This window comes from Wyeomyia smithii, chromosome 1 (genome assembly GCF_029784165.1).
Source record: "Wyeomyia smithii strain HCP4-BCI-WySm-NY-G18 chromosome 1, ASM2978416v1, whole genome shotgun sequence".
In the NCBI taxonomy this organism is placed as follows: domain Eukaryota; kingdom Metazoa; phylum Arthropoda; class Insecta; order Diptera; family Culicidae; genus Wyeomyia; species Wyeomyia smithii.
This window is the reverse complement of record NC_073694.1, coordinates 59,856,366-59,868,438: the sequence shown is the minus strand read 5'-3', so window position 1 is coordinate 59,868,438 and position 12,073 is coordinate 59,856,366. Positions and strand designations below refer to the sequence as shown.

Below are 12,073 nucleotides of genomic sequence, written 5' to 3'. Positions count from 1 at the left end.
CATTTGCACAGCCGAAACGTCAATCACTGCAGCAGCAGCCCTGCGATTTTGACAGAGTATGGAGCAGTAGGGGGAATAATTTTTCTTCGATATTTTTTCCGGGAAAGTTTATCATTTTTATCTGCAGCTGTAAATGATAGAAACTTTGGGCAAAATCACGAAAAATATTTGCATTTGTAGCAAATGTTGTAGTAATAACCTTTTAATTGTAATCTATATGAGAATAACACGGTAAGATGAAAAGTTCCAGTTTTTTGCCAAAAGCATGAGAATCTACAAAATATACTTTGGCAAGATTTCAACCACTGCGACTATTATTTTGATCTTTTATGATATATCTAGAAAACATGGATGAAGTTCATTTGATAGTTGTTCTGACAGTTTGGTGATCAATGTTGGAAACAAGGAAATTTCAATTTTAATTACTCAAACAGGATATTCGAGTCATTGAGATTTTTCATGAGTTATCTAATTAATTTCGTTCGATTTTAAACGGTACTGGCAAATTTTTCTGCTAACATGCTTTTTCTGCCACCGGTGTTTTTACACACGTTCGGTATTTTTTCTTGTACATTTTTACCGAGCCATTCGAAACCCTATACCGATAACAGCCACAATGAACCGTCATACTTTTGGTACAGGTATCTCTTTAAGATACAACTCAGACAGCACATAACTCGTATCAGCAACGGCTGAACCTAAAACAGTGTACATTTACACACTTATTTTTGTCTCAATCCATAAGATTAGCATCAAGATGTGGGAACACCGCCAGCAGAAATTTAACAATATAAAATATCCATACCTCCAGAGATGCGACATAATGTGACCTACAGGATTCCCTGCAACGATTGCGAAACCAGCCACAACCCAACTAAAAAAACACATAAGCAGCCACCGATCAACAATTAACGAACTGGAAAGACTCCGCGATGAGGAACGATAAGGATCCCAGCACACAATTGGATCTGGATCATAGGAGAATCATAATTTCAACCTGGAAAAAACAAAAATTATCGAAAATTAGCTCTAAGCTTCATGTATGCAGTAGAGATGGTTGGGTTTGATGTTTTTCAAACCCGAGCCTGACCCGAACCCGAATTTTTTTTATTCGTTCAAACCCGAACCCGACCCGAACCCGAAAATTTTATTTCATTGAAACCCGAGCCCGACCCGAACCCGAAATTGTGGAACCCGAACCCGACCCGAACCCTAGATTTCATAGATTTTATAGTCGGGTTTCGGGTTTGTATACCCAAACCCGACCTGAACCCGACATTTTCAAACCCGAACCCGACCCGAACCCGAAAATATTTTTTTTCACAAAACCCGAACCCGACCCGAACCATCTCTAGTATGCAGGCGTACTACACACACTTAACAAACAGTTCCGAACACAGAACACGCACACATCAGTAAACGAAACCCAATAGCAAACTGTAATAGCTAATAGCTAATGCCCATATGTATTTTTTTTTTATATCGCACGCTTAGCCTAGGGGCTAATAGCGTTCTCGATCAACTAGATTAGTTGAGAGAATTCGTTATCGATATTGTTTTTGGCACATTTTGCATGTGTAGGATAAGTACAACGATACACCGTGCCCCAGTGCTGAGTCTAAAATATTTCCAGCTCGAAAAGATCCTCGACTCGATCGGGAATCGAACCCGATATCACAACCGTGTGAGAGAGCTAGCCGACCGACATCGCTAACCACAGAACCACGGGGGCCACGCCCGTATGTATTGCACCCACTGGTAATCCACACTTTTGAAGTAGAATACTTCTCTCAGGAAGTTCGGCTACATAGGGATGTGAAATGATAATCTAAAACCGAAAAAGTGAAAAATATGTCCAATTTCAAATGCTTATAAATCGGTTAGTATTCGATGGATTTCCTTCGTTCTTGCAATTATAGATTGGAAAATCTTCTAAGATTCTTCCCAAATGAAGATAATTGTTATTTAATTATTCAAACTATTGTACTATTGACAATAGTCAAGCCTAGTCAAAACCGAAAATTGGACCTCTGATTGGTCGTTATATGATTGCTTCCCAAGCACGGTCGACAGAATCATATACCTTGCAATAGAGATGCACCGAATAGCACTATTCGGCCTTCGGCCGAATATAGAATAACCTTTTTTCCATTATTCGGTGAGACGAATATTCGGCCGTATATTCGGCTGAACACAACGTTGATCGTATGATAACAAAATAACCAAATGGGTATTATTTGAAGTTTAAGTTGTTTCTGTCGCTTTCCAATTGTTCATGTACGAAAACGATTGAAAATTTTCCGAACTATTGCACAAGAAATAATTAATTTTGCGTCTATGGAATAAGGCACGCTAATCCGTGGCGCACCTACTTTTGTTCTTATTTGAGTTGTCGTTTAAAAATAATGTTTTTGAGGATTATGGTTAACACAATTTAAAAGTTTGTGTTACAACTACATTTTAAAATAAAATGCGAAAAATGAACGAGAACTGAGGATGTGACCTTGGCTCAGAAAAAATATACCTCATGCAGACAAGACATGAAATATTGTGTGGAGATTGCGGTTCGTGTTCCGTTTTAATGAGATATAGGTGCTTATTACGGGAGTCACTTCACGGTGAAATATATTTCACTCTCACGCTCACTTCACTTTTTGAGACCTATTCCCGATTCCACCTCAAGTAAGGTGACAAAAATCACCTCCGTGGAGTGAGATTGACAGTGAAGTGAAATTGAGAATAGGACAAGTGAAATGAGTTTGTTTCCCAGCTCAAAAATGCCTAAGTCCCAGAAAGTCGTTTTTTCCCCCTTTTTTTAATAACACCAGATCTTGACGTGTTCTGCATTTCTAAGACATTCGGCAGCAAAAAAAATGTTTTTTTCGATATCGAAAATTTCCTTCAGGAGTTTGCATTTTTTTTCCATCGGGCAAAAAAATGAAAATTTGGCCGCTTTAAGGCACGGATCAAATTCTGATTCGCTTCGTTACTGAAGAATTAATCCAATATTTACCATTAAATCATAAATCAATCAACATTAAGACTTATGACATCTTCGTGGAATCATTTCGCCGTTCAAAACGGTCGTGAAATAATTCCACGCGAAACGTCGCTTTTTTCGTTCTCACTTCACTGATATGACACTCATTTTAACCCAGATTCCACGGCAGATGTCACTTTGCGACGTTTTTCTCACTTACGTGAGTCCGGTAATAGGATTTTGTTCACTTCACTCTGATTTCACCGTGAAGTGACTCCTGTAATAAGCACCATATTCCTTTTTAAGCCCAAGTTACATCTTCAGTTTTCGTTTACCCCCGTTCATAAAACTTTGCACTATACTTTTATATTATTTTCTGACAATCATTGGACACTATTCGGCTTATTCGGCATATTCGGCCGAATAATAAACTTACTATTCGGCGAGCCGAATATTCGGTAAAATCCAATTTTTGCTGATATTCGGCCCGAATATTCGGCGACCGAATATTCGGTGCATCTCTACCTTGCAATTCAAAATGTGCTATTTGGCCTATATAAGAGCCTGTTTCAACCGAAGCCGCTCATAGGGGGGAGGGGGTATTCTGAGCGTTACGATTTATTACACAGGGCTAGGGGGAGGTAAGTTCAGTGTTGCGTAATGAAAAATACCAGGAGAAACTCTCCAAAAACGAGCATTTTTATCAAGGAAATCCTTCTGCAGTATTACGTAATTTTTATGGTGGGATAGATTTTGGCGTTACGTTTCGTTACATATGAGGGGGTGGGGGTCCAAAAATCGGGTTTTCGCGTTACGTAATTTATGGATGTCGCCTTAGCAGTGCAGTGGATACCAGCGATAGCGGATAGCGGCCACAGCTGTGGCATGGCTACGGATAGCGTAGCAGTTGCAGCGGGTATATCTGACCATGAAGCATTTATGCAATAATTGAATGAAAATTGCAATTGCAGCAATCGGCCTTTTTCAAGGCTACTAAATGTATTTGGAAGAGCATAATGAATGGTTATTAATGAACTGCAACTGAGGTTTGATGCTGCTGCAAATGCACAGCAGTGTGATGTTTATTACAATTTGTTGATACTGTGCTTAACAAGCGGTATATACGAAACAAGTCCGATTTCGAACAGAAAAGTTTGGCACGTTCTCCTCACGATGCTGAGTCTGTTTAGAAAATTCATTAACAAGGATGTAACGTCTTGAAGAAAACGGTTGTAGCTTGACATCACAGCAGAATTTCGACCTTCATATTCATGTCTACCATCGGCAATATCAAACACGCAACAATCGGCTTCCATGCGACACGGGGACGGGAACATTTTTTTCTTCCAAGCCGCACAACACGACACAATACATGTTATTTTGTTGCCTTAATGAGAGCTCTATCGTTCCGGCTCGACAGAATGTCCACAAGAAATCGTGTTTGTACATCCGTGTTATGAAACTGAGAAAATCTGTAAGAACTGATATAAAAGGCGGGGCCAGAATGAATGAGATGTATTTTTCATACATTAGTATTACGACATACGAAATAAAAATTTTCCAACGTTGTAGAATGGTATAGCTGGAAATAATTAAGTCACACCCATTTTTTCAGTTATATCATTCCACAACGTTCGAAAAATTTACGTTCGTTTATTTACTAGAAAAAATGACTGACACGCAAGCAGCCGGGTTATCATTCTTGTAAAAGTATTCTACTTTAACCTTGCGGTCGTGGCTTTGCACACGACCCTCCTGTGATTTTTCGCTCCATTTTAAACCGACTTTAAGTTAGCGGTTGCAAGAGTAGTGAAGGAAGTTTGTGACAGAGTTAATTTGTTAAGTTTGAATTATTGCGGGTTTGAATGCAAGATTATTGTTTTTTGTGCAACAGTGCTTGAATGTCTTCATGTTATTTCATTGATTGACACCACAGTCATTAGTAAATAAGACAGGAATGCTAACGCAAAAGCTAGTATGACGAAAACGATTTATTTTCTGTAAGTTTCGTTATATCATATTTTGTGTAATTTTAAAATTTTTATATTGTCTTGTCTTCTAAATTCAGAATTCTCAGAAGAATATGCAATATACACCGAAACGTTGGTTGAAAGAACAATATTAATTCGTTTTATTGCTGAAAGACGGCGAAGCCGAAAAACACCCCCTGATACAATCCCTCAGTCGATAGCATGAATTGCAATTCACAATGAAGAAATTGTTTCAAAGCAACAGCAGGAGCAAGACGATTGTTTAGTACAACTTTTCAGTAAGTATAAATTAATAAATGATAAAAAATGAAAACAGGCTGCAAACAGTAGCAAAATATGCTGATCCGTTTGGTACACGTCCATTCTTTGAAACATGGGATAAATTAGAAACAAAAATACTTACCAAGTATAACCAGCCTCATACAGAACTCAGTCATGGTAGGTTTTATATATAATATTTAAATTAAAAAAAAAAACGAAGACATCTATTGCAGATTTTATCAGAGCATCGCCCGCAATAAAAGATAAAACCCCTTCAGAGGATTGAAAATGCGTCAAGAAACTAGAACCAATAATCCACTGAATGGGATAGTGCACTGGATTGAGGTATAAGTCTTCAATTTTTTATATTAGCACTTCCACTTTCATATTTTGTTTTCCAGGAGGAACATGATATTTTTACAGTAAAATCAGATCGCTTTTAACTTAATTGCTCGTGGTGTATATTGGGCGGATTCCGAAGACTGCATTTTTCAGATACGGAAGCAAAACATCGATATTGGATACGTTCAAAATCTATCTGGAAGCAATGACTGCATTCAATATGGTACATCCGACAAACAATTTTTTTACTCTCCGTTAAGCATCCGATAAATATTTTTTTTATTCTTGAACGGTGCTGTTTTATGTGTAGATACTTGGGCACGACAGGGAAAAAAATTCTACACAGCTTAAAGTAACCGAAGTTCTTATTCTATCTTCGTTGTTCGACGTTTCAGCGAAAATTAAAAAAAAAACGAACGCTCATCAAGCAAATAAATTACCGAAAAGGTTGCTGACGGCTCAGCTGCTGGAAACTTAGTAAAAAGTCATGAATTGAGTTTTAAAACGTTTCATAGAATAGTCGATGTTATCAGCGAGTCCTAGTGTGTAGGAATTCAGAGCGGTATTTGTTTCCATTACATTTTTCATATGAGCAAGCTACTAAAACTAGAAAAGTCTTTGCAACTTACCAACACTAACACTAAATCTCATAAGAAGCTACAAACGCGTGAATGGTGACAAAAAATTCGTCAGTGGTTTTCTTTTGTAGGTTTTGCACATCTCGGTCTCCATCTATGTTGAACGAATGAAGTGTCTGCTCGACTTAAGAGTATCTGTCTTGGTTTAAATATAGCCCCGATGCGTTGCTGACTGATAAACGTGTAGAATTTAGGTAATGCTGCCATCTCGTTGGTTTTGCATTAGACTGCTTCATCTGGACTATCTAGATTTCTGAACATGTACCCAGATAGTCAGTTTTATTGTCCAATACTCTAGATTTAGCATTTTTTTTGGGTTTTAGCTACCGCGACTATAAATTAGATCTATTGTAGCATTCCCCAGCTTTTTTATTACCTGATCTGTGTGAAAAATTACTATGAGAAGTAACTCTCAGCCCCTGATTTAGTTATGATCCCAATTAAGTATAATGTACCGTATAAACTGCACTTCCTTATTAAGACAAGACAGCCAAATTTCAAAGGGCTGTAACAGTTTCTTATTGAAAAACATTGCTCTTTTGTTGTAAACTGCGTTCATTACAAAAACGACAAATAAGATTTACCATAAATGACCCAAATTTATTCAGATTTTATTTTCTCTGTCTTACAGAAAGGTCATCATTTCGAATTTCGTGCAAAGTTTAGGAGTTTTGTTACCTTGATTATTGGGTAACTCAAGAATTTTATCCGAAAAATGATCTTCAGTCCCACGAAATGACTGTCAAATAATTCCCAGATTTTTTTTTGCTTTTAAGGTATCCAGCTTTTTACGCGCCATAATGGCGGACGCTATAATGAAAAATTCGTAATATGTTACCTACCCTTTTGACAACTCTGCTTACGTCAGTTTGGCTCTTCATGTATTTCGCATGGAAAACAATAAATCTGGCAAAATTAATGTTGCCAAAACTGCAAAAATCACGAATCTGACGTAAGCAGAGGGGTTCACAAATTACGAACGCGCATTATAGCACCCGCCATTATGGTGCGTAAAAAGCTGGATAGAGTTCTCCAAGCGAAAACACACGAACACGTTGACAAGGCCCGCTTTACACTATATATTGAAATTTGTAAGAGTGTGAATCAAACTCGGTAGTGTTTTATTCTCTCTTTTAGATGACAGTTCTCACAGGTGACAAAAAATTCTTACAGCTAACAAAGAAAAATCGAATACATCGCACTAATACAAACGCGCCTGGAGAACTCTATATGAAAAGATCTGACACTTGTGTTATCTCGTCTTCGCCTAAATCCGAATTACATGTTGCCGCTCTTATATCCAGCTTTTTACGCACCATAATGGCGGACGCTATAATAAAAATTCGTAATATGTTACCTACTATTTTGACAACTCTGCTTTCGTCAGTTTGACTCTTCATGTATTTCGCACGAAGAACAATAAATCTGGAAATATTAATATTGCCAAAACTGCAGAAACCACGAATCTGACGTAGGCAGAGAGGTTCACAAATTACGAACGCGCATTATCCAGCTTTTTACGCACCATAATGGCGGTCGCTATAGATCATTGCACGATGACGTCACAAAACAAGAAGAAGAAAGAGATTTGACAGTTGTCGCGGGTTTGTTTAAATAGTAAAATTTTCGGCTCGAATAAAAATGCGAAACTGTCTTGTTAGAAATTGCGTTCCCAAGAATAAACCAAAAGATCACAGTAATGAACTCGCATAGGCGGAGAGTTTTTTCATCTTTTTCGTACTCGTATCATTCATTTTCACTCCTATCACATAAAAAATGGATGGAAAATCTTGTAAACAAACCCGTGGGAAGTGTCAGAAAAGTGAGGTTATTTTTCGTGTGCAATGATCTATAATGCGTGTTCGTAATATGCGAACCTCTTTGCTTACGTCAGATTTCAGATTTCTGAAAAGTTGGCAACACAGATGTTGCCAGATATATTTTTCTTTTGATAAAATATATGAAGACTTCAAACTGACGTAAGCAGAGTTGTCAAAAGGGTGGGAATTTATTACGAACTTTGCAACATTATGGTGCGTAAAAAGCTGGATAAAGGCAATCTATTATAATTTTTCAAAATTTTGAAAATACTATATGAGTTAATATAGTGCAGGTTTTTTGAATAATTCATCCAAATAAAATAGCCTTATCTAAACTATTGAGGGATAGGTTTTTAAAACATCGGCAAGTTCTAGCCCGTAATCGGGTTCGAAGAAAAATTCCCGGCAACCGTTATGGGCGATCCCGCTAAGAAAAATGCCTGGATTTACAAACCAACAGGGCAGTGTTATCAATGTGACATATATGTGATTTGTTTTATTTTAGAGCAAAATCAGAATAGAATTTTTGTTTATAGTGTGTCTTATTTATTTTACTCGCCTAATAAAAATCCAAAAACCTGCCAAAATAGCTTTCTATCGATAACTTTCAATAGTTAGAAGTTTTTCTAAGTTTTACCCACACATAACTAGTTACAAATTACTGGAATTACGATGCAACGCGAAGAGAAACAGTTGGATATGCTGCTGGAAGCCGTCCTGAACCGGTTAAACGATTTGAAGCATTCCATTGGAGCAATGATCCATCGGCTTGAAACAGAATACGAGACTATCAACTGGCCAACTTTCCTGGATAACTTTGCATTGATTTCCAGTCATGTATAATTTGTTTAGTGATGAGTTATTATTAAGTTTGTTGAACGTAGTTCCCTCCTTACAGCTCACTGGTTTGACAAAAATTTTGTCTTCCGAAATCGGAACTCCTCTCCGTAACCTCACGGTTTTACCGTTGCTGCTGACGCCCGAACGAGATGAAGCTTTACTGCAACTCACCGAGGGCCGCATTCCGGTTTTCTCGCACGATCTCGTACCAGACTATCTGCGAACAAAACCAGATCCGGGAGCGGAATCACGAATGGCAGCCCACGAGGCGAAAGCCAATAATCTTCAAACGGAAACGGCACTAAAACAGGTGGCTCAGTATACTAAAGTAATCTCGCATATATGGGACATTGTCAGCAAGGCAAAGGAAGAATGGGACACAGAAGCGTCATCCCGACCCGGTATTCAGCAAACCAGCTCGATGGCTGATACCCAGGCGCTTGTGGCTGCCGTTGGACTGGGCAATGGTCTCACCCTACCCGTGGGACCCGGTGGTGTACCGGGGGCAGGAATCATGATACCTCCTACAATTCGACAAGCTTCCCCGATGAGTGCTGTTTCACCCTCCGGTGCTGGACCGCTCGGCAAGATGCCCTCCGGAATAAAAACTAACATCAAGGCAGCGAATCAAGTCCATCCATATCGATAGTGCGCAATGAATAAACGCAAGTTTCTGGTGGGTATAAGATTTATACAAATGTTTTTATTCATGAGAACTATTTGGTGCAGGAAACAAAACCGAAAAATCTAATCATATTTCAAGATGGTTTTTGAATTTTGGCTTAAACTTTTTTGCTTTATGTACATGTTTATTCCTTGATTTTCTCCTCCGCATAAATGCACTCTCCGAAAACGTCGCATTTTCCCACCTCGAGTGGTTTGAACCAATTTAGTTCAGCAGGAATAGGACAGTTTTCCTTGAGCGTACCTCGTGGTGGAGTGAACTCTGTCACAGGCGTTCCTTCCCATTCGAAACCTTCGAAACGGGAACCTTCCGATCGATTGCACTGCATGCTAAGTGGCTCCTCTAAATAATACTCGAACAGTTGATCAGCCCGAGTTTTGGTCCAATGGATGCTGTGATAGTTTGTAGATCGGGCACCATCCGGTAGCACGGAAGCCTGTTGTTCCACTCTGAAAAATCAAGCAAATGTTTTTTAGTTCATAATAGGTGTAAATGAAGCGATCATTTGAACTTACTCTTTCATATATTTGAAATAGTTATACAGTGATTTCTCAGAAATAGCGCTTTTGCACAACTCAAGCTTCGTGGCTGGGTAGTAATGGATGTAATTCACACACATCTCGTCGCTTATCGAGAATCCTCCCAGAGTTGCCGTTTCATAGCCTCGGGTGTCGTAATAGCAGGTCGTCATCAGTGCGTCACCCTGGCATATAACAATATTAAAATCTTCTTCAAGGTTTTTTGAATTAGGTATCTCTTACCGGTAAAACTTTCGGCCGATAGCGTAGTTGACGAATCTCTTGGTAATGGTGGGAGTAAAAATCATCCCGATTGAGTTCTTTCAATTCAATTCCCTTTCGAAAGTGTCTCGTTAAAATACGAACACCTCTCAGATGAGTGTGCAGTTGGGAACCGAATACGGTAATACCACCTGAGGGTAGTGCAATCTTAGTACACTCCGCTACGCAGTAACCAGTTAGGGGATAAGCCACTTGTCCTGGTGGAATTGCCATCTTATCGGTGTACTCCAATCCTAGTTCCATGATGGCAGCATCATATTTTCGCAGTTTGGAAACCACACTGATCCGCATGCCAGAGCTGTCAACAATCCCAGTCTTCAGGTCCGGGTTATTGAAATGTACTTCCAGACGAACGAATGGGTTAAAGTTCTTCCCTCCAACTGGTAGACCCGTTTCGTCTGGGTACGTAAACGCTGCGGCTCCCATGGCCCAAAGGGCCATAACTTTGTTACAACTTTTAGCCTCTGGTGGCATATCAGCGCAACTTCCCTCATAAATCGGTATGTCCTGAGCTGAGTCCGTTACACACTGGAATACCTCCATATGATGAACCACATGCTCATTCGTAATAACGGGTTCAAACTGTACAATGTGATGCTTCCGCTCAAGCAACCACGGTTCTAACCGCTGAACTTTGCACCAGTAGGTGGTTTCAACAGCTGGAATGATCGCTTGGTTCAACGCAATGTCCACCTTTTTGACGGTGGATTTTTTCTCCGGAACCGTGATAACATCTGCCCTTAAAATTTGTACTGGAAGAACGCCTTGATCGGCTTTTCCGATTTTCGGCATTACTGTCCAGTTGGCAGAAAAATCCATTTCCTTTTTGCCCCTCAACCAGACCACATACATGGTTCCCCCGTGGATTGCCACATCCTGCGGGTCGCAGGTGTCAAATTTCCTCCGAAAAGCAATCGAACTGTCATCGATTCGCATTACCGAACAGTCCTGTGTTGAGTCCGCGTAGAGCCGATTGAAGTCCCGTGAGGTGTACGTATCGAGCACCTGATGGAACATTCCAGCACCGCTGACGGTGAACACACACAGGTCGGTTCGCTTCAGTTCGCCCCGTGGAGAGAACCCGATTGCGAAGAATTTGTACCGTCCGTGCTGGAAGGTGTTTTGTACGTGGAACAGGACCTCCTTCCGGTACCAGTCCATCATCCACGTTAGCTTCAGCTTGTGGTGGTCCAGGTTGAGTGAGTGGATCTGCGCGGAGGAGATGTCTGGTGGTGTATAGGTGGGAAAAAAAGGAAAATAATTATGCGTGTAATTAGTGTTTGTTCTATAGTTAACCCTCTAGTGCCCAATGCCGCCATTTGGCGGGCTTCAGTCGAAGTTCCGAAAAGCTTTAATAAATACTTAAAAAGTGTTTATAATGGTTTATAATGATTTTATCGAAGTCCGTTTAGAAATTAATTTGGGCACTAGAGGGTTAATGTAAATTCTATCACATTTTTGTAGCCCAATCATATCAGCAGAAGTACAAAAATAGGTTCCAAATTAACAGCAGCGCTAGTGTTCGGTTTCGATGATAGCGCCAGGTACGCATGAAATTTAAGCTATCGATGTGCATTCTCCAATGATAGCTGCATACTAATTAGTACCGATGCCTGCCGGTCCAGAACGTAGATCAAAGGAAGGAAGAAAGGAAAGGAAGGTTAGTTTGATACTTGTTGCTACTAGAGGCCTGATATACTCTTGCACACTTCACAA

The 12,073-nt window shown here is 39.6% G+C and overlaps 2 protein-coding genes across 2 annotated transcripts in view; one reads left to right on the top strand and one right to left on the bottom strand.

Annotated features, from left to right (window-relative positions):
- The first annotated feature begins 8,500 nt into the window (after positions 1–8,500).
- LOC129733812 (mediator of RNA polymerase II transcription subunit 8) lies at positions 8,501–9,558 on the top strand. Its single transcript, XM_055695321.1, has 2 exons — positions 8,501–8,869; positions 8,931–9,558. Exons 1-2 carry the CDS (start codon positions 8,705–8,707, stop codon positions 9,519–9,521), a joined length of 756 nt encoding a protein of 251 aa, XP_055551296.1. The 5' UTR covers positions 8,501–8,704; the 3' UTR covers positions 9,522–9,558.
- The window catches only part of LOC129733811 (tyramine beta-hydroxylase), a 42,415-nt gene continuing 39,875 nt past the window's right edge, over positions 9,534–12,073 (bottom strand). Inside the window, exons 2-4 of the mRNA XM_055695320.1 lie at positions 10,319–11,583; positions 10,073–10,260; positions 9,534–10,006 (exon numbers count right to left, since the gene is read on the bottom strand). Coding sequence (XP_055551295.1) covers positions 9,682–10,006; positions 10,073–10,260; positions 10,319–11,583 — 1,778 coding nt within the window. The 3' untranslated portion in view covers positions 9,534–9,681. The remainder of the gene's footprint in view (positions 10,007–10,072; positions 10,261–10,318; positions 11,584–12,073) is intronic.